The 22,559-nt window shown below is 39.8% G+C and overlaps 1 protein-coding gene across 1 annotated transcript in view; it reads right to left on the bottom strand.

Moving 5' to 3' along the window:
- Positions 1–22,559, bottom strand: part of DPY19L1 (dpy-19 like C-mannosyltransferase 1) — an 83,663-nt gene that overhangs the window by 52,967 nt on the left and 8,137 nt on the right. The window contains exons 2-6 of the mRNA XM_040964979.1: positions 18,750–18,774; positions 17,724–17,811; positions 15,596–15,733; positions 13,970–14,090; positions 12,840–12,933 (exon numbers count right to left, since the gene is read on the bottom strand). Coding sequence (XP_040820913.1) covers positions 12,840–12,933; positions 13,970–14,090; positions 15,596–15,733; positions 17,724–17,811; positions 18,750–18,774 — 466 coding nt within the window. The remainder of the gene's footprint in view (positions 1–12,839; positions 12,934–13,969; positions 14,091–15,595; positions 15,734–17,723; positions 17,812–18,749; positions 18,775–22,559) is intronic.

Here is a 22,559-nt window from a genome sequence, read left to right as displayed (position 1 = left end):
TCAAGATTCTAACTATGCAGAGGATATGTTATTTCCTTGCATTTTCATATCACCTGGCTACAGAAAGGGGATGAGACAAGACCGCTTATAATGTGATTACAATTGAAGGCAACCTAAAACCCAAAGATAAAAGAAGAAAAAGCTTAGGGAATCTAATGCAAATTTTCCGGTTAAAGGTTCCCTGCAACAAAATGATGCCAAAACTGAAATCCCATGTCTTTTTGTTAGATAGAAACAGACAGGCTCACATGCTTGTGCACACACACATACACACAGCATCCATTTGCTGGTTCACTTAGCGGATGTTCACCATAACTGGACCTAGGCCGGGTCACACCAAAGGAAGGAGCAGGGAGCTCAGGCAGGTGTCCCTCATGGGTGGAAGGAATACAACTTATGCTGCTTCCAGGAGTCACAGTTAGGGGAGGAGCCCTTCAATGAGGAACATGGGCATCTTGACAAGTGTGTCAACTATCAAGTTTAATGTCTAACCTTATAACTTCAATTTTTTAACGGCAAGTGGCAGAGTAAAGGCAGAGAGAAGAGAAGAAAGCCACAAATACAAATTCCCAATAGAATTAAAGAGTGACATTTGCTTATGCAATCGCATACTTCACTCAAGTGCTATACAACTTTGTGGCTCTGGGGGTGGGCATCTTCCTGAAGGCAGAACCAGGGTGACAATACTACGTTTCTATCAAATTACCAAACACAGGTTTTGGTAATTTGGCCACCATCCTCTACGGACATAACTAACCCAGGAGGTAGATTCGCTGGTACAATTTCATGCCCCACAAAGCTAGGAAGGGAAAACAAAATGTGCTTATCTACCAGGAATATTCTGAGTTACAATCACTATGAAATGTCATGGCTTGTAATAAACCTAATAAACCTAAAATAGCATTCCTAGTATCTACCTCCCTCACACCTCAATTCAAAGAAACTACGAACCTAATCAACCTAATTTTGCTTATTTTACCAAGCAAAAAAGATGAAGTAGTCAGAACACTTTAAATCACTTAAAAAATTTTTTTTTTTTTACATTACAGGTGACCAGTTGAGATTCCAGCACTTCCTGGTGGCTAGAAAAAGAGATTTCTTCTGTAATATCACCACCAGCTGTGAAATACGAAAGCTCCTACTATGAAAATTTTAAAACATATTTAGCTTGATAGACATTTACTATATTTACTCATCTACTTCACCTTTCAAGCCTCTATTTCTACAGACATAAAAGGGGAGGAAAATTTTTTAAAAATTAAATTTTTGAAAGATCTTATGAACACTTTCTGGCTCTGATATCCAGGAATCCTGTAGTTCTCTTGCCCACACCCTAAAGTTGAACAGATTTAAATCAGTCATCAAGTTTTAGTAGATGCCATAAATGAGATTTTAATTTCTATATGCAAAAAAGATGAAACATTAAGTTCAACTTTCCAAGAGGGAAAAAAACCAATTATAGTTCATTTGAAATTATACTAAATAACTCTTAGGAGTGAGCTTTCTTACTGATATCCAAATGCTTAAAGAGGGAAAGGACTAATTTGAAAATAAATAAATTAAGAGAACCCCAGTCTCAAGACTGAGATTTAAGGCATTGGAACTCAGCGGTCTAAACCCCAGTGAGGCCTGGTTCCCATTCGCAGTGAGTGGGGAGTTCCTCATTCACTAAGACAAGCAATAATACAATGCAGAGAAGGGGCAGAAAGAGCTCTGTGCAAGCAACTAATTAATGGCTTTAATTTAACTCACCGTCTGTCACACTAAAGAAAAGGATATTTCATTTAGCATCTAATGATCCTCCTAATTCATTATGGTTGCTGTGACAGAGTCACCAAACCTTGGCCATGGCAGAGGGTTGAAAGGCACCTGAAAACCCAACAGTAACCATAATTCCTATTCAGTCATGACTACTGCATTCAATGTCATGGAAATTCAGTCAAACCCAGCACACCACACCTCTCTTGTCATCCTGGGTACCTGTTCCAGTGTGGTCTTATGTTTTTGCCCGCACCTGTGCTCAGTGGAGCCTCTGCTCTAAGCCGATCACCACTCTGCTCAACTCTTCAGAGCTTGGGGTGGGTGGTGAAGGACTAATTCCCGGACATGGATACTCTGAGCCTCTTCCGATATGCTTCCTGAAACATTTTCCTCTGGGAAGCTGGTCTCTCCCTGCTCCCTATCCAACATCTGCACATCTCTACTCTTCCCACTCTGTCCCCACACATACCATCCCAGGCTGCCATCCTCCACCTGCCCCCACTGCAGTAAATGCAATCTTCAGGGATAAATGAATCCAATCACACTACTACCATCCACATTAACCTCCTCTGGCACGCCCTTATTCTCAAAGTCAAACCCAGGCACAGGTGCAGAATGCCTCACAGGATCCGCTCCTGCCTACACTGCCTAACTTCATTCACTGTTGTCCCTAGGATTCCAGATCTTCAAATGAAACGCCTTGGGAAAGCACCGCTGGTGGTAGAGCCAAGGCAAATCCTGTAATAGATCCCTGAGGTGTCCTTGGGGGACAGTGATGGCAAAAAGAGAACCAGAAGCATGCTAGAGACATTCTGAAGATGAAAGCCAAGTAGACTGTGTATCTACTTGGATAGTGGAAGAAGAAGAGAGCAAAGCCAGGCAAACTCTCAGCAGTGAGACCTGGGCACCAGCGTGGGCAGAAGGGCTGCAAACAGATACAGAAGATACACAGGGAGCAGATTGTCAAGAAAGGGTGCCAATATTTTCCACCAATGACTTTCATCAATTTGTGCATACTAAAGAGAAATACTTATCTCTTAAATATTCATATACAACTGTTAGACCAAGTGGGTTTGATAAGAGACATGTTAACAGGCCAACTTAACAGAACATTCCAAAAAATCTGCAGCTGAGAAAGTTTGAGATGGTAATTTCACAGCCTACTTAAGGCACATTTTTAGTTAAGAATCCATACTGTATAAACACAAATGCTTAGTTTTTTCAAGCAAAGTAAGAACAAGAAAATAGATAAAACAATGGAAATAAAATTGGTATAAAGTACAAATTTAACTTTTCCTTAAAAAATGTCAGGGTAGGGCAGTGATTCTATTCTAGAGACTAAAAATACTGAGCGCTTCCTAGGTAACTTGGGTTGGATCTTGAAGACAGAAAATAGAAAGACTGGTTATGCTAACAATGGGGGAAGGCGTGTACAGCACATTGACCTGGTGGTTGAGTTACCTAGTTTAGTCACATATTCTTTGGTTCAATTCCAAGTTCTGGTTCTCAACAGCTTCTTGTCAACATAGACACAGTGAGGTAGCAGGTGATGGCTACCTAGTTGGGTCCCTGTCACCCATGTGAGAGACCTGGACTGCATTCCTGGCTTCCCAGCTCTAGCCACTGCAGAAACCTGAGGAGTAAACCAACAAACAGCAGCACTGCTTCTTAATATTCTCTCTTTCTGACTTTGTATCTCTTTCTGCTTGTTGAATTAGTCTTTAAATTACTATTTACCTTATATGTAAGTGGGAACATTAATCTTAAAAGTGGAAGTTGATGCACAGACTAATCTGTATACATATACAGAATCACAAGGCTTCCAGAACATACCTAGACTTAACATAATTAAGGAATTCTCATTGCAATCAGAGACACTACTCTGCTAATGAATGATCCAAGGAGGTAACAGAAAAAGAGGAAGATAAAAGCATATTGCGCTGACCAAAGCATTTTAGTCTAGAGAACATGGCTGGGTTTTTCTCACACAACCTGGGACAGCATGAGTAACTGAGAAGAGGTAAACACATTACCCATCCTTTTGTCCCAGAAAATCTTTGAAATCTCAGCAGTTCTAACATGTAAACCAACACAATGAAAACAAGAAAACACTGCTGTGTCTTATTTTTAGTCAAATAATGCATAAGACTAATGATAAAATAAATGAGAACTAATTTTGAAAACATACTGTGGGTTGAGTGTTACCTAAAAATCTGATATATGATATGCTCTAAAATGCAAAATGTTTTAGCACCAAATGTCACAAGTCTGATAGTTCAATGTAAACACTGTTTCACACACAGATGGCAAATACTGCTTAGAGTGATCTTCAGTCCATGTGCAACATAAACACAGTGTGCTTAAGACTGGGTATCATCCCCAGTATCTCATGATGGTACGCAAATATGAAAGTTCAACATGTGCATGAGAAACTGAATTTTTAAAATCCTGAAGTCCCTGTGCATAGGTATTCCAAAAAAGAGAGAAAAAATGCAAAACAATTCTGTTCCCAACCATTCTAGATAAGGGATATTTAGCCATCAGTATATATCATACCCAGAGGTACAGCACATTAATAGAAAGACATTCAGTAAAACTACTTGGAAACTTGCAGATATCTAATGGATAAATGACTGCAAGAAAGAAAATCACAAAAATATAAAGATAAATTTTCCAAAAACAAAGGGGAGCACTCAAAAACTGGGCCACCCATTCCTATGAGGAGCATTATGAGCTACAGTATATATGGAGAACGATGAATTAAGGGAAACATGCAATTGCATACACAAACATTTAAGGCAACAGTCACCTTTCCTTCCAAAATGTACTGTATTTAAAATGTCAATAAAGTGACTTGAAGAAAAACTACCTGATATGAAAACCACTAGAATAATTCTAAAAAACACATTAGATACTTAACACTGAAGCAAAATAGGATTCTGAGAGATGTCACTATTACAGGTCTATATATTAAACAGAAAGAGACAATATATTAAAAAAACTAATGTAAGATCAGTTCTCAGAAATCAGAAATCTTGAGAAACGAATTACTACAAAATGAGAATGGGAAGTCAAGTTCCTTCTAAGCGACGTTTATCTTCAAAATGTATCAGGTGAGATGTTTTTCATGAAAAATAAATACATACTTCCTTTGGCAATGGGTGAAACCGTTTTCTCTTTATTACTCAGGGTCTTTACACAATGATTTCAGTACTGTGTAAACATTTAAAATGTAGTCCCACAGACCACAGGGCCACACTCTAGCCCGCATTTAAATCCCAACTGAGAAGCTGACCTGGGAAGGCAGTGGGGCAGACAGATCTTTCATCTACTGGTTCTTCCCCCAAATTACTACAACAGCCAGGGCTAGGCCAGGCCAAAGTCAGAAGTCAGGGGATTCTCCCACGGCTTGCAAGCAGGTGGTGGGAGACCGCTGGCCATCTTCCACTGCTTCCTCAGCAGCATTATCAGGGTGTGTATTGGAAATGGGTCACCTAGATCCTGAACCAGTGCATGGGGGATGCTGACATCACACAGGAGTGGCGGGGTTACTTCCTATACTACAATGTGAGCCCCTGTTGTGCCTTTCTTACATGCAATCAAAAGTGAAGCTTCTTTCAGGAATTTATTCATTCATTCAATCAATCAAAAGTGATTTCATGAAGGTGGCCATCCTTCTGGGTATTCCTAAATTTGCTTATATATTCTCCCTCTAACCAAATAACTTCTTAAAACTTATAAGTATATTTCAGCTAACTTGACAAAATGCATTCTGTTACAATTCTGAAAGGTATGCGCTACACTATATTTTCTTTCATAACTAAAGGCAAATCAACTAACAAGGTCATTCTTAAGCTCTTCTCATATCATTTACTCGAATTATATAAAAAATCAAGTTGAGTAGGTTCCACCTACACCTCAGAAATTCCTATAGCTCTCTGTCCTCTTATCTAGGATTGCCAGCTATCTAAGGAGAACTTCAAACAAGAAAGGTGGAGACAAAAGATATTAAAGGAGCACACTGAAAGATGAAGTTATTCAAAAAGGGAAAAAATAATATCATCAGAGAGAAAAGATATTGAAATATGTAGACTAAGACAAAACTCAAAAAGGAGTGATCACATAAAAAAATAATTAGAAATCAAAAGTATATTAACAAGCATGTAGTAGAAGAAAGAGAAAAATAAGGCTGGTAAAACTTTCTAGAATGCAAAACAAAGCCAAAGAGCCTAAAAATGAACCAAAAAATGAGAAAATAAAAGCAATGGAAAAACGAAACATCAAAAAAAAAAAAAAACTGTGAAAGAGAAAACACAACGAGAGAAGACATTATCAAAGAAAACTTCTCAGGACTTAAAGCCATAAAGAGCAAGAATGAAACAACCCACCAAATATCCAAGGTACCAAATGAAAGCAGATATATGCCAAATAAACTTTGGTGAAGTTTCAGAATCATGGAAACAGAAGATTCTACCAACTTTCAGAGAGAGGAAGAGAGGGGCACAGTACATTTCAGGAATCTGAGTAACTTAGAAGTCAGTCAACAATAGCGTAATACTTTCAAATTTCTTAAGGACAATGCTACATATCTTGAGCCTAACAAGCAAACAAACACAAGTACAAAACAAAAACATATTCAAATATACAAAGTTAATACACATCTTCCTTTCATCTACCTCCTCTTAAGGACAACTAGCAGATATGCTCTATCAAGGTGGAAAAATAAACCAATAAAGAAGAATAAACAAGATACAGCCCAAGAGGTCCAACACAGGAGCAGTGAAAGAAATCCCAACTTAACAGTCTAGGAGAATGCCAAGAATACAGCTGTGCACAGAAACACACAGAAGGTGGCCAGCACAACTGTCTTATGCCAAAGATCCTCATCCTTTATTCAAACTGAAAGGAGAACAGAGCATGGATGAGCCTGGATGAAATACAGATTCTTCTGATTGTAGCTCTTCCATTTCTCACTACCGGTACCAGCTAAAGCCACTTTTCACGCCCACTCCTGATAGCCAGGGTAGTGGTGACACACTGGTGCCTTTCCCTGACAATATTACTGCAGGACATGAAGTCCCTGGGCCATATTTGCCTGTGTCCTATTTTAGGCCAAAATTAACTCATGACTTTGTTTGCTGGTGTCCTAAAGAGTGGGTACCTTGGGGCCTAGCGGCACATTGGCCTAGCAGCTAAAGTCCTCACCTTGAACGAGCCGGGATCCCATATGGGCGCTGGTTCTGATCCCGGAAGCTCCACTTCCCATCCAGCTCCCTGCTTGTGGCCTGAGAAAGCAGAAGAGGACGGCCCAAAGCCTTGGGACCCTGCACCCGTGTGGGAGACCCGGAAGAAGTTCCTGGATCCTGGTTTCGGATCAGCATAGCATCAGCCGTTGCGCTCACTTGGGGAGTGAATCATCGGACAGAAGATCTTGCTCTCTGTCTCTCCTCCTCTCTGTATATCTGACTTTCCAATAAATAAATAAATCTTAAAAAAAAAAAGAGTGGGTACCTTGAATAAATTGTGCATACGATTTCATAGTCAACGCCTTCCTGATGCTCAAGCAGAGAAGCTGCCCTCCCAAAGGCAGGGTGGTGCACACCCAATGCTTGTCACACTTCACAGATCTGCAGACACCTTGATTCTATGGTCTCTATCTGAGGCCTTGGGACAGGGGTCCTACTCAGGACCTTGGATGAGTCACCTCAATGTCACTTTCTTCACTCTAACTCAAATCCTGAGATTTTTCCAGTGCCAGATCCCCAACCCCAGTTTCCTCTGGGAAACTGGTTCCTCAACTTAAGATTACCTATCCACCCTGTGGGGAAGGGAAGAAATGAAGAGATGGGGCCAGCACTTTAATACCTGGCAGCCTGGCTCCATGAAAAGGCTCAACAGGCCAGTGTTTCTCTCAGGCAGGCCAGGACCCAAAGACTTTGTGCCCTTTCTTCCTCCAGGGACTCTGGCCTAACAAAGGTACCAGTGCCTTTTCCCCAGGAGCTGGGTTTGGACTTGACACTCAGTTTTTCAAAACAACACAACACACTGAAAGAGGGTATGTGGTATAATTATAAATAAAATCAAGGAAAAATTAAACTCAAAGTTAGGTTGCTCTTCTGAGGGCTGGGAGAAGGGAGAAGAATGCATTAAGCAGAAATTTAAGGTTGTATAAGCCTTTGATAATTATATTGTTTCTTCATCTGAGTAACAGGTACACAAAAGGTTCAATTTACTAATTATTTAAATTGCTATAAAGATTTTATGTTCAACTCCATAAGTATGACACAATTTGCACATAAAACAGGCTTTTAAAAGGGAAGATACTGTATCATATCACAGATAACAGACTCAAACAGCACAAAACATAAAGAAACTTCATACAACTGTTTCTAGAAAGGCCCTTTCTACAAGCCGAAGGAATGAAATACGAGTGTCAGTAAAAGCTTTCCACACAGAGGCAGAGGATGTCAGGAGCCACTGTGTCCTATGTCCCAGGCTGGGCCATCACCCCACCCACTCTCCTGCTCCTCTTCTCCCAAAGACATGCTCAGACTCTGCTCAACCTACAACAAAATCAAAGGCTGAAGAGCCTAAAACACCAAACTGGGTATTTTTGTGAACCCTCAGCTAGGGTGTTAAATGGGAAAAGGCTCAAAGATTCTAATAAAAGATCTAAAAAGTAGGTTGAAATTTAAGTAATCATATGATTCTGCCCTATTTGTTTGACTTTATGTAAAGGAGGAAAGGGATTTTTGCCCATTTTTCAGCTGCGGTTTAGCAAGAGACCAGTAACTGGTAAGAATAATAAGACCAGAGGTAAGAATAATGAGTGGAGTATCTCCAAGGAACACTCCCAGAGTCCTGCTGGGATAAGCACAGCAGTTCTCAGTGAAGATTCAGGTGGTTTCATGTACCATTTTACTATCCTAAGACAGAAACAACGCAGTCTGCCAATGAAGGACTGTTGGGAAATCACTGAGCAAGGAAGCAAGTGCACAGGGTGCACAGGACCAGCCTTCGCATGGGGCAGCAAGTGCATTCAAAGGATGGTCCAATTAAAGCCTCCCAGTGCTTGAGAGGAGATAAGGGATGAATACATTCTCAGCTGATGGGAAGGAACAGAGAGAAAGATTAAGAACAACAAAGGGTGAAGGACAAAAGGAAAAGAGCAGAAGTAAACTCTAAAACCAACGGAGGAACAAGCCTCAAAACAAAAACAGAGCAATTCACCCACTGAACAGTCTCCTCCAATCACCAACCACTCTGTCCTGACTTAATTGTACACCTTTAGAAACACACTCAAGAAGCTTTCATTTTCAAAATCAGACTAAATGACTACAACTAAATAATAGGGAGTTAAACCTGCTTCAATGACTAGGAGAGACAGAGACAGTCAGATACACAGTGCACACACACTCTCTCTCTCCCCTCAACCAGAGAGTTAACAGATGGGAAACAAGAGCAGCAGGACCTGGGGAAGGGCAGCAATGAGAACAGGGCAGGCCTCCTTGGCTAAGGAGGCTTTCCCACGCTCCTGTGGGTGGTCACCTGGTCCACACACTTTCTTCCGTGACCCTGAATCCATCAACTCTGTAACCAGTACTGTGTTCTCACTCTCTCATTTAAGCTAGTCAGAGTATTTCTGGTATACTGTTTTCAGAAAAAAAAAAAAAAAAAAGAAAAGAAAACCACCCAACTAGAAAATTCACTACTTTTTGCACAGCTTTTTTGTATTAGTAGAGTTTATAATAAATTTTGTGTATACATGCAGGTTTGTTGTTGTTTGTATACATGTAGTTTTTCAACAAACACCAGAGTACCACCAACTATGGGGAAATAACTAATAGCTAAATATACCTTCCAATTTATCCTTCCTCAGCAATTGCACTGATCTAGCTAGAGGTAAGCCCAAACTCCAGAATAAAAGTAAAATAAAAGAAACGGAAAAGAGCTCAGGATTAAGAATGTATTCTTGGTATCTGCTCTCAGGGTCCAGCCATCAAAACATTTGGTGTCTGTCAATAAGAGAATTTCACTTCCATTGAATACACGAAGTTCTCCCAAAAGAAACTTTGAGGGAAGTCCAGAATCACCTGGCAACCTCTGACCATGCTCGCTCCTCACCGTGGGGCAGATTTCCACATGGTGGGTCTGCAGAATTGGTCTCCAGAAAGCATTAGTCTGTGATTCAGAAACATCAGGGAATCTTACAAAATAAACAACTATATCTGTGAATTCAAAATACAGCTTAAAAGAAAACAATAAGCATGTTTAAGAAAGACCAAAATAAGAGCAATTCCAGAAAAAGAAGTCCACCATGAGTAGGCGGCATCTGAAAAAGCACATCGCGCTTCATCTCCACAGTGTGGCAGCCCGCCCCCTCCACTGCACCGTCTCCAGTCTCCAGCCTACTTCCATTTCTGATGAAAGGGTCAGGCATTCCTGATGTCTGAAAATTTATATACTGTATACAAAGACAAATATACTTGTTGATTTTACAGTGCCAGATTTCTAACCTGTGAGATAAATTGTAACGTCTATTTTTCTATCAGCATAATTTATAAAATAGCAATCTAAACACAAATTTAGACAGCTTGCTCCTTAGTCACAGCCGTACAATAAGACGTCTACAGCTTTATCCCACTCATGAAATTATAAGACTGACTAAACTATGCACCCAATGTGACAGCATAGTAGCTTAATCCTCACCTTGCAAACACCAGGATCCCTTCCAGCAACCTACTAATGGCCCTGGGAAAGCAGTAGAGATGGCCCAAAGGCTTGGGCCCAATCAGTCCCGCATGAGAGACCCAGAAGAAGCTCCTGGCTCCTGGCTTCAGACCAGCTCAGCTCCTGCCACTGCAGCTGCTTGGGAGTGAAACAGTGTTTGGAGGATCTTTCTAGCTCTGCTCTTCTCTGTAAATCTACCTTTCCAATAAAAATAAATCTTAAAAAAAAAAAATAAAAAACAACTGAACACCAGCAAGGAAGAAAACAGTAAGAACAAACAGAAATTCAATTCCTGGAACATAAAATATTTAATGTCAAAAGCAGGCTAAAATGTAATGAAAGAAAAAAAAAAAGCTCCTCCACACAGAAGAAACGTCTCCTGCTTCAAGAAATTCGAGCACTGATCCTTCCTTCCTACTCTGGTTTCGATGTGGTTGTCTCCATCACAGCTCAGCTTGAGGCTGGAGCTCTTGAGGAGTCAGTGGCAGGAGCAGGTGTCAAGAAGGTGACTGGCTCCTGGGGGCACTGCCCTCTTGAGTGGGTTAATACCTTTTCTAAGAGACCGAGTTAGAGCTCTGGAGAACTAGACTCGGTCTTGAGGGAATGAGTTGGGTCTCTCAGGACTGGGTCTCTAATCATCTCCACAGTGGGCTGTTGCAGAACAATGCTACTCCCGCTATTCTGCTGTTTCCCACACACACCCACGGACACTCTCAGATACACCTGCCATGTGATGCCAACCATCACCTTTAAGCATGGACGAAGCTCTTGCCAGGCACAGCCATTAGATCACAGCACTGCCCTGCCTCCTGACATGTGAACTAAATAAACTATTTCATAATACTTTCCAAGATCAACACTAAATGAAGACAGACCCTTACTGTCCATCTTCTATTCACACACACCTAATCACCATCCCCATATTTTGCCCTGTCTCATTCTTATTCAGCTCACAGAGGCCAAACATGCACTCCTTCAAAACAAACTACTTTGATACGTATGTCATCTGTTGACTGGGCAACTTAAATATGGATCTCGCACGGAGGGAAAAAACCTGCCCACCAGGGACTAATGGAGCTGACGATTAAGAAAGTTCAGCTCAGAGCCCAGAATATTAAGAACTCCTCAACCAAAAACAGAACCTATCAGTTAGCAGACACTGTACTTCCAGTCTTTGAAACAATGATCCCAACACCAGCATTATAAGAAAATAACATGAAGGATTACTTAAACAAATGCTCAGAAATTCTTTCAATTGAAACACATTGAAAACCAATGTAGCAATTAATTATTGCATATTTTAACTCCCCTGACTTATAATCTGAGCTCCCAAATGTGATAAAGGCATATCCACAAGATAGATGGTCAAATGGAATATGATGAACCTAGCCCACCAAGGTTCTGTCCTTCAGCTTGCTTCAATACAGGCATACTGGCATCCTGACCCTCAAGTCAGCCTCCTTCCCTGACTATCAAAATTCCTGCAGTTGCTTCTCTGTCTAGATTCAAACATAAATCACTCACATCATCACATGATCATACATTTTCATTTCAGTCTCCCTGATCAAATAATTAAAAGAACTTTAAAATTTATCTTCTAATAGCTTCCTCATTTGACAAATATTTAACAAGTAAATGCTATACATTCAAACACTAAGACAAAGATTCAATAGATGTGTGAGCTACTAAACTGAAAATGCTGCACTTCTAAAGTAAAGAAGATAATGGGAAAAGAGCAGATCCAAACTCATTATCCCAAACTGAAAACCATATGCTCATACTTCTGCAACGCAATCAGTCAGCACTAAGGAAGAGAATTCCAAAGTTACTCTGAAGATAGAAGAGTTCAAACATACATACAATGTGTTAACTTGTCAAAAGGAGGAAAATAAACATAAAAATCCTTTTAAAGTTGTTTATCTTCAGGTTTTAGTAATGCAGCAAAATTGCTAAATCAATCAGATCCCAAAATATTTGTACAGAATATTCTTCAATTTCAACATTAGAAAAATAAATTTCATTAATGTTAATTCGTGATAAGTGGGATTTTCACTTATGTTTTATTTAAACTATCTATATATTTGGCAGATGCTCAAATGCCTGTTAATGCTTAAATTTTATCGATTATCTCCATAATGCTCTATTTTGGCCTCAACAACTATCTTTAAAATGGCTGGTCATGACAACAGTAAACTCAGGCAAATATAAAAGTTTTATAAACATCTCAGATATTTTAGGACTGATATCACAAAGCTTAACTATAATTTTCAAGGTCATTAACTATTACCTAACAACTACTCAGCTCATTACTCTAGTTATCTTACATACATACAGTAAAATATTCTTACCTTAAATATGTGCCATATATGAAGAACAATGCCATCATCAATCCATTTAAAATAAAAATTACAGCAACATAAAAGCAAGCAGGATCTCCCAACCCTTAAAAAAATAAACAAAACATATGTTCTAACCATAAATTACTTTACACTTCAAGCAATTTACATTAAACTGTGCTTATTTTGAAATTGGTTGCCAGATACATTAAATGGTTGCCTAGGTTCCCAAACCAAAACAAGACACTACAGCAAGAGCACATGAGACCGGAACAGCAACTGTGGTAGTTTTAAAACAGGGCTGCGGGCCAGGCGCAGTAGCCTAGTGGCTAAAGTCCTTGCCTTGCAAGCATCAGGATCCCATATTGGCACCAGTTTTAATCCTGGCAGCCTCGCTTCCCATCCAGCTCCATGCTTGTGGCCTGGGAAAACAGCTGAGGATGGCCCAAAGCCTTGGGAACCTGCATCTGCATGGGAGACCCGGAAGAGGCTCTTGGCTCCTGGCTTCAGATCGGCTGAACTCCAGCTGTTGCAGCCACTTGGGGAGTGAATCAACAGATGGAAGATCTTCTTCTCTCACTCTCCTCCTCTCTGTATATCTGACTTTCCAATAAAAATTTTTTAAAAAATCTTTAAAAAAAAAAAAAGAAAGAAAAACGGCTGCAAATTTGTTGAAACACCATCCACTGGGTTTGGGATCTATGCCCTCTGAGTCAGGTTGAGTATGTGACTGCCTTGACAGAGTATGGCAGAAACAAAACATACACAGCCACACAGTGGATGACCGCAGTGCCTTGAGCTTCCTGATGACTTGGAGGCACCCATTACAACAAAGCTCAAGTCACATGGAAAGGTCCCACACCAGTCAACAGTCTAGGTGCAACTCAGCCTCACGGTCTCACAAGCCCAAAAGTCAATGTGCACAGAGTCCCTTCCAGTCAGAATCGGGCTTCTTTTCAGAGACCAGAATCTTGAAAACAGTGGCCACTGTGAGCCTGCATGACCTAGCCAAGGTGAGTATCCATCGCCAATACAGCGGTGGTTATTTATACTACCACACTTGCGTTCAGTCTTCTATGCCAAGCAAGCGTGGAGTCAATGTACGATGCTGGCAGCAAGTGTTATTACACGAAGAAGCTTACCTTCACAGCTTTCAATAGGACTGAGCCCTTCTCCTCTGGTAACTGTCCAACATATCTTGGTTTGAATGCCAATCATGTCCATTATTTTGGTATAAATCCGATACCAACTGGCCAAGATTACCTATTTTTTAAAATACAAAACACCACAAGAAAATATACCACTCTAAACAGTTTTCATTAATTAATTAAAGTAATTACAATTACTTTAAGATCGTCTGCTGATTATCAACTTTCCCTTTCCTGGACCATTCATTAGGCTTACAGAATTAAGTTAGGATCTCCAAACATATTCTTCACTTGTCAGTCATCTGTTTCCCTACAGACAGTAATAAAAGATAAGAAAAACCATGCAAGGTTTGTTTCTCAAGTTAAAATACTCTACTAAGGGGCATACAAGAAGATGCATACAAATAGATACACTACACTGATTTGAATAGACTAAATTTTTCAAGACACGAATCTGCCTCAAATTAATTCATAAACATAAAACAATACAAAGCAAAATCTCTAGTGTATAAAATGTATTCAGAAATAGAACAAGGAAATAGCTAACACATTTTAGAACTCATAAACAGTGTGAAAATCACAGAAGAGGGACCAGAGCGATGGTCCAATGGCTAAAGCCCTCCTTGCATGCGCTGGGATCCCATATGAGCACCAGTTCTAATCCCAGCTGCTCCCTGCCATCCAGCTCCCTGCCTGTGGTCTGGGAAAGCAGCAGAGCATAACCCAAAGCCTTGGAACCCTGCACCCATGTGGGAGACCCAGAAGAGGCTCCTGGCTCCTGGCTTTGGATCGGCTCTGCTACGGTCATTTTGGCCACTTAGGGAATGAACCAGCAGATGGTCGATCTTTCTCTCTGCATCTCCTTTTATCTGCATATATGCCTTTTCGATAAAAATAAATAAATCTTACAAAACAAACAAACAAAGAATAATAACCAGAGATCAATGTAACTGTGTACAGGCAGCAGTAAGTCATGCAGATCCTGCCTTGAACTAAGCTACATGAATCAGCACCCAGATGGGACACCAATGCCACAGGTGGTAGTGTCAACTTATTATATTATACCACAGTGCTGACTCCTGCTTCACAACTTTTAACCAACGACATCATAATAGAGCCACAGAATTAATAATGATTTTATCTGATTCCTCAAATCCATAATGTTCTGTTGGGAATGGTGCAGTAGCACAGTGGGTAACCTATGACACTGGAATTCCATACAGGCAACAGAATCCTAGCTGTTCCAGTTCCAATTCAGTTGTCCACTAATGTGCCTGGTAAAGCAGTGGAAGACAGTTCAAGTACTGGGCCCTTGCCACCCATGTGGGAGAACTGGAGGAGGCTCTGGCTCCAGTCCTCGTGGCCATTTGGAGAGCAAACCACGGATAGAAGATACCGCACAGTCTCTGTTTCTCTCATTGTGTCTCTTTCTCCCTCTGTAACTCTGCCTTTCAAATAAATCTTTAAAAAAGGATGTTTTCAATAATCCTTTCTGAGATATTTTCTTTTTTAAAAAGCAAAATAAAATGCAACATATGAAAATGTGTTTTAGAATCAGCATTTAATATTTTTAAAAAGCAGTTCATATAAGTGGAATTCACAACTGGAAAAGTAACTTACCTCAGGGTAAAGATTGAACCTTTTCAATGTATTAATGACAAGAGGGTATTCAGTCAGTTTATCATTCATAATCATCCAGACTCCACTGAAGAATGAGGGTGCTTCCACAATGGTCTTGAAGTAAGAATAATATAATCCCTGAAACAAGGAGATGCTCTGGTTATAAGTGAAAGGTACATAATTACCATGCCCTTTTAGCCTAGCAAAACAAAGTACTTCAAATACACTCTTTGTGAAAGAAAGCAATCAAGCAAGTAATAGCTACAATTAATTTCACAGGTTTCCGATCACAGATAAATTTTTAGGCCGCAAAAAAATCATATACTTTTGTATAACCTTTCTTAACTGGAATAATTAAATACAGTAGCTTCAAAAACACTTTTCTCAAAAAAAAAGTAAACAACTTTCACATACTCAACTTAAGAAAATCCCATAAGCCAAACCAATGTAACTGCTAGAAAAGACTATCTTATGCTCAGAATAAATGGTTTACCACAGAATTACAGTTTACCATGAATCAAAAAAATCTTCTCAAGCCAAAAATGCTTCCATTCTAACGCTTCATTGAAATTCCCAAAATGACATTAGTCATTCTCCCTCCAGATTTATATGCACAAAATGCAAATATGTTGAAAAGGCTGCACAACCGATTACGTACTTTGATACTTCGATATATATGCATTACATATAATTTTCCCTTTGTTGCCAAACAATTTTACACATCATTTTCAGCTCAGCATTAAGAACCCAAAAGAGCTGGAGATACAGAGATGGGGACAGACCAGAATAATTGTTTAGCCTGACATGCCATCTTGAAAATATAGCAGGCGTGAAGTAAAACAGGTAATAATAAACAAGAACATATCAGAAGCCTAGTGAGAAACTTAAGTGGCAGTATAAGGAAAGACAAACAGGATATAAAGTTCATGTTCTATCCAGAATAAGACAAATAAATTGGATACAAACTCCATCTCCTACCCAATTTTATCTATAGCTCCCCTCGCAGTCAGCACCATTTCATGACAAACTCTAAACTTAGATTAAGTCTCAGATACTCAAATATAACTTACCTAGCCAAACATTTATCAAAAAAAAAAAAAAACAACTCGGGTACTATGATGTTTGGGTTTCATATCACTATTTTTAAAAATTACACTTTTGACCATCCCGTGTTGAATCATTTTCCCCAAAACTGCCTGTCAACCTGAACCTTTGAAGAACCTGTCCATATGTGGATGTAAAACTAAGCCGAGGCCACTCTGCACTGACCAAGCTTCTAACCCCACATAAGTGGAATCCTTACCTAAGAGAGTAAACTTGTGCGCTGAGACACAGCCACCCGAGGAGAAAAGGCCAAGGCAAGGGGGAGGCCAACTCCAGGGTGACGGTCGGCAAGCCAGGGAAGCCAGGGACTGCCAAAACACCAGCAGCACACAGGCAAAGCAGGACCTCCACCACCCCCACCGCCACTTCAGACACAACCTGCAAACACTTCACCTCCCGCTTCCGACCCCTGGACCGGTGACAGAATGAACTCAGATCGTCAGCTCTAAGACTGATCTATCAATCTAAAGGAACGTTAGACAAATACAGTAAACAACAATCTCTCTGGATAATTCTATGCGACAAACAATTCCAATTACTAGCTGAAGAAATGACAGAAAAAGAAAACAATAAAAGTAGAAAAGGGAACTGCAAGATTGAAAATCTTTAAAACATCTACCAACCAAATGCAGTGTGCAGACATTGGCTGGACCCCTGCTCAAGCCCATCAACAGCCTGTCACGTCACCAGACGCCAGACGCTCACTTCCATTTGATGATAGTAAGGAATTGCTGTTAACTGTATTCCTGTATGACACTGCTACTGCGGTTCACCAAAACTAAAGTAAAAACATCTTGTCTTTGGAGTTACTTATGAACTCTACAAATATTAGCCAATGACATGACACAAGTCCACGATTTCCTTTCACAGAGGGCTGCGGAGAGATGCTGTCAGCTGTTAAATGTGACAGACAGGGAAATATCTACCTTTTCTTCTTCAGAACATTTTCTCTTAATATTTCCTACTAAAAAACTATTTTTAAAAAATCTTAAACTGTTTTAATAAAATGTCACACACAACTAACCATTTCAGTGCGAAAAGCCATCTCCCTTTCCAACGTTGAGAGGTGAGAGAAATGGCGATCATTTTCAAACAGGTGTGTTATATGGCTCCTGGGAAAAAGAAGCAGTACAAAACAACTACGTTAAAACTTGTACAAAGTATTACATTCTTAAAGTAAGTCTAAAAGCAAAAACACAAGTATTATACACTTGCAGATGATTTAGTAATAAAACTCAAACGCAATGATAGTCCAATTTCCTTGCCATTCAATATGCTTTACAGCTTATTAAAATGTTTCTCTATGAGAAAATACATTCAAACTAGATTTTTAAGATGAAAATAAATGAGATTAATGATATATTAAGTGAAGTACAATGAAAATATAGATTAAATTATAAATGTCATAGGGTATGTTCCATTTCAGAAATGGCTGATTAATGAGATTCATGTGTCTCTCTTCCAGATAATTAAAAAAATTAATCTTCCTCTCCACATGAGCACTATATTAATGGTAAGGGAAGTCAAGACTAAAATGTAGGTTCTTTAATAATAGATTTCTTTTTTATTAAAAATTATATTTTGACTCTGAGTTATCAGCTATTTTTTCAGGTTCTTATGTTACATGTAATATATTTTCATCTATTATTATTCCTTTGAATACTCAGGAATAGCATTGCTTAATTATAAACATCTGCATACAATACCCCATAAGAGGGATGGGTGTCTGGCACAGCAGTTCAAACATCACTTGAAATATTCTCACCCCATGTCTGAGTGTCTGGGTTTGAGTCTTGGCTCTGCTCCTAATTCTAGCTTCTTGCTAATGCACAACCTATTCCGGGAGGCTCAAGGAGCTGGGTCTCTGCCACCGACATCAGAGGCTGCACTGAATTCCCTGACTCCTCGCGGTGTCAGCCTGATCAAGCCTCAGCTGTCAGGAGCATTTCTAATCCTGAGGGTGGGAGTGCTCCCCGCTCTGTGTCAGAGTGTCAAATCAGTAAACTAAACAATCAATGTAAATACATCACAGAAGAAAGAGCAATCTTACCAGTGCAACACTGCTGCAAAGGCGGCTGCAAGGAAAAAAATTTTCAATTATTATTTTAGCTAAAAGAAATGTTTCTTGTTCCATAAAGACTTCCAACATGAGAATGGCGATGCTTTTGGCATGCAACTGTTATTCCAATCTTAAAAATTAGGAAAAGAATACTGACTCTTAAAAAAAAAAAATACCAGGACTATGCCTGAAAACCAGCAGACTTGGACCTTGGGGACGGGAGACGGCTCTACAATTCTCACTCATTCGTTCACTGAATGAAACACAGAAGCGTTCTACTGCCTGCCGAATTTTACTCAATAAAATTTTGGTGGAAGCTACAAGACACAACTGAAAGACATACAGAACCAGCAATCAGTATGACCTAAAATAAAAAATACGGTAACCTAGGACAACACCTGGGAGCCATTTGGAAATATAAAATTTGAGACCCCTAGACTTACCATCGACATTTTCACAGGTTGCATGAAGTGCTCCATATACACTTGTGAGGACACAGCTTCAACCCTGGCAGCACTTGGGGACCCTGGGACCCTTCCTCACCACCAGGGCTGCCATGGGGCTGACCCCAGGGTAGAGGGCACCAGTTGGGAGGAACACATGAACGCTGCCTTCTGGGGCCTCCATAGTGGACAGACTGATTCAACAGACTTCTCCGGGGGCAGAAACCTACACTTTGCAACCCTCAAGTGATTCTCTGCAGTCCTTTGAGAAGTACCATGGCCACCAGGAAGCCCAGTGAGAAAAGTGTGACGACAATCCAGGCGTTGCAATGAAGAGACACTGGCAGTGGTGATGAAATGGGCTTCACTGGGAAAAGGCAAGTATAAATTCAAAAGATTCAAGGGTAAACTCGGTGGCTGAAAAATAACCATTTAAAAAGGGAAAGAATTCTTTCTTGTCTGCTATGAAAGTTAATCTTAAGAACTATGCTTGGCTTTCTGTATGCCTTGTAAGTCCCTTAGCCAACTGGAGTCTCCTTTTCACCAAGGGTAAAATGAGGGGGTCTTACTTAGTTACTTCTATTCCTAGTATTTAACGACCCTGAAGAGCTACACAGAGCTATTACCACTAACGCTTTTTATTTTATAACTGCATGGTTTTTTTTTCCGCTTTCCACCTGTACCATGATGTTTCTGCTTCCCAAATACAAAACCTGTTTTGACTTTCACTTTGAATGCGGTGACATCTATTTTCTATATGAAAAGAAATACCTTCAATTTATTAACAGATAATCAATCTCCAAGTGAGAGAACCTATTGCTCCCAGGAAGGTCTAAAATTCCCAGCAGTCCACATGACAATGACATGGAAGTTGACTGTAGCTAATCTAGATATCCTTCATATATTTGCACTGTACAAAACAGTGTTTTACAAGTTTAGAAAAATTTATGAAACTCTTAATTATAATGGTAATGTCTAGCATCTGCTTATCTGCTAAAGATTACAAAGCACTTTCGGTTTAAGCAAAAAGAATCCAGAGTCCTTTTGAGGCAAATATGGTTATTTCCCAGGAGGCCCAAAAGTCACGTGACATGCATGCAGCAAGGCCTGGAGGAAAGCCCAGGTTTCCTGGACTCCAAATTCAGGCAGGAAAATGTTAAGTTTATTCAATCAAAAGGACTCACCAGCACACAGAGTGAAATCCTTTCACAATCACAAAACATCAAGGACAACTGGTCTTTTTTAAGTGACTACGTGAAAACAGCAGAACCTAGAAAACCTATCACCAACCCAGAGAATTATCAAAGCAAATGTTCACATATTTTAAATATTAGTGTATGTATAAATATTAAAATAGACAACATTTACTAAACTACCAAACATTTGTCTTAAAGTCAGTGACGTCTAACTTTCCACATAAGTTTCATCCTCATAATGTGAATACAAATATTTCTAAATCAAATCACAATCTATATTAACAATTTTCATAAAGTAATATTTTAAAAGTATTATCTTTTAAGAACAAGGAGCTAACTAAAACACACAACAAAATACTAGCTCATGAAATACTTCTGAGCCTGCATAGGAACGGGCAGACCTCTGGCAACGCTGACGGGAAACGTGGAGAAGCTTTAGTGCTGGGGAGCCGCGCACACACACGGTACACATCCAGGCCCACCACACTCAACATGAGAGCCTAACAAGTCCACTAAACAACAAACCTTTCCAAGCTCTCAGGAGTTGGGACTGCCCCCAAACTGCAAACTGCCCCTTAGTCACAGTGTCTTGCGTATCTTGTAACTTAACTGATGAAGAAAGCTGCCAATACCGCTTTTACTGTTATGCTCTGTTCTTTACAACATGGCTGAACAAGCAAATCAATTTTTAAATCTCAAAATTTAATTGCTTTCAAAAATAATTCAGTGGAGACAAAATGAAGACCGACAGACTGACTGTGCAGACACACAGATCAGAAGGTTCTCAAACAAGCAGGTCAGCGCAGCAGGAACCGTGCTTTATCAGACCTCGCAGTTCATCTTCCCGCTGATCATTTCCTCCGACCTTAACCTTGAAACATACAACTTGACAGATGTGATTAACAAAGCCAAGAGACCTTAACAACAAACCCAGATTTTACCCACTGCACTTAGAACACATGTTGGGCCTTTCATCTGTCCCACTTCAGTTTACTCAAGAGCTGAGAGGTAACCTTTTAGCTGGAATTTCTATCCTCAAAAATGACAATAAAGACTTGGATATAGTGAGCAAGAAATACAAGAAAAACATGTTTAAGCATAGTAGAAAACAGCAGCACTTGCTACATGAATACTTTATGATCGGTACTTAATTCCAGAAAAGATTCTGCTGTGTGACAACTAACTATAGCACACACACATACAAAATCAGTGATTATCTAACAACAATAAGAAATAAGAAAATGTAGTGCAGAACAAGAAGAAAAATTTTAGGCAAATTAAGCATAAATTTACAATAAAGCCTCACTCTTCTGAATTACAATTTTCCCAAATTAAAAATGTGCCTTGATAGCAAGTTTTCAAAAGTAATTTGATGCCATTTCATGTTTCAGCTGCTCCACTTCCCATCCGGCTCCCTGCTTGTGTCCTGGGAAAGCAGAGGACCGCCCAAAGCCTTGGGACCCTGCACCCGCATGGGAGACCCAGAAGAGGCTCCTAGCTCCTGGCTTCAGATAATCTCAGCTGCAGCCATTGCAGTTACTTGGAGAGTGAACCCACAGATGCAAGATCTTTCTGTCACTCCTCCTCTCTATAAATCTGCCTTTCAAATAAATAAACAAGAGATACAATTGGTGGTACCAAAACTACACACAAAATCACTTCCGTCTTTGGTCAGAAATGACTCACGGAGGAACTTGCATATGTGATTTTGGTACAGCTCTGCTGTTATGTTAACATTCATTGCTACAACAAGTTAAAATTACAAAATGCCTTCCCCACATTCATTTTGAACAAGAAAACACACCTGACAACGGGTTACTTTGGAAGGAAGTCAAACACAAGGAGTGATGCCAAACAAATTGTTCCTTTACATGGCCTCAGGAAAAAGCCACGGCAATAATGCTGAGAGAACAAAGAACACTATCAAAGCACAAAGATACACTGTAAAGTCCTCATTTACACCCTGAAAATTAATTTTTTTTAGTTTATTCTGATTCAATGGTTTTTATTGAATTGTAAAAGGTCATTCATGGGGACTGATCTTCCCTATTAAACAAGACCACACTTTATGAGATTAAACGACAGCATCAAGGTCTGGACCTGTGAAGAGACGTAGGAACACTACAGCCTGTCCCACCAACGAGTAAAGTTACAATGGCTGG

This window comes from Ochotona curzoniae, unplaced genomic scaffold (genome assembly GCF_017591425.1).
Source record: "Ochotona curzoniae isolate NIBS_2020 unplaced genomic scaffold, NIBS_Ocur_1.0 scaffold_3835, whole genome shotgun sequence".
NCBI lineage: Eukaryota > Metazoa > Chordata > Mammalia > Lagomorpha > Ochotonidae > Ochotona > Ochotona curzoniae.
Note: the sequence above shows the minus strand (reverse complement) of the source record. Positions and strands in the feature narration are given on the sequence as shown.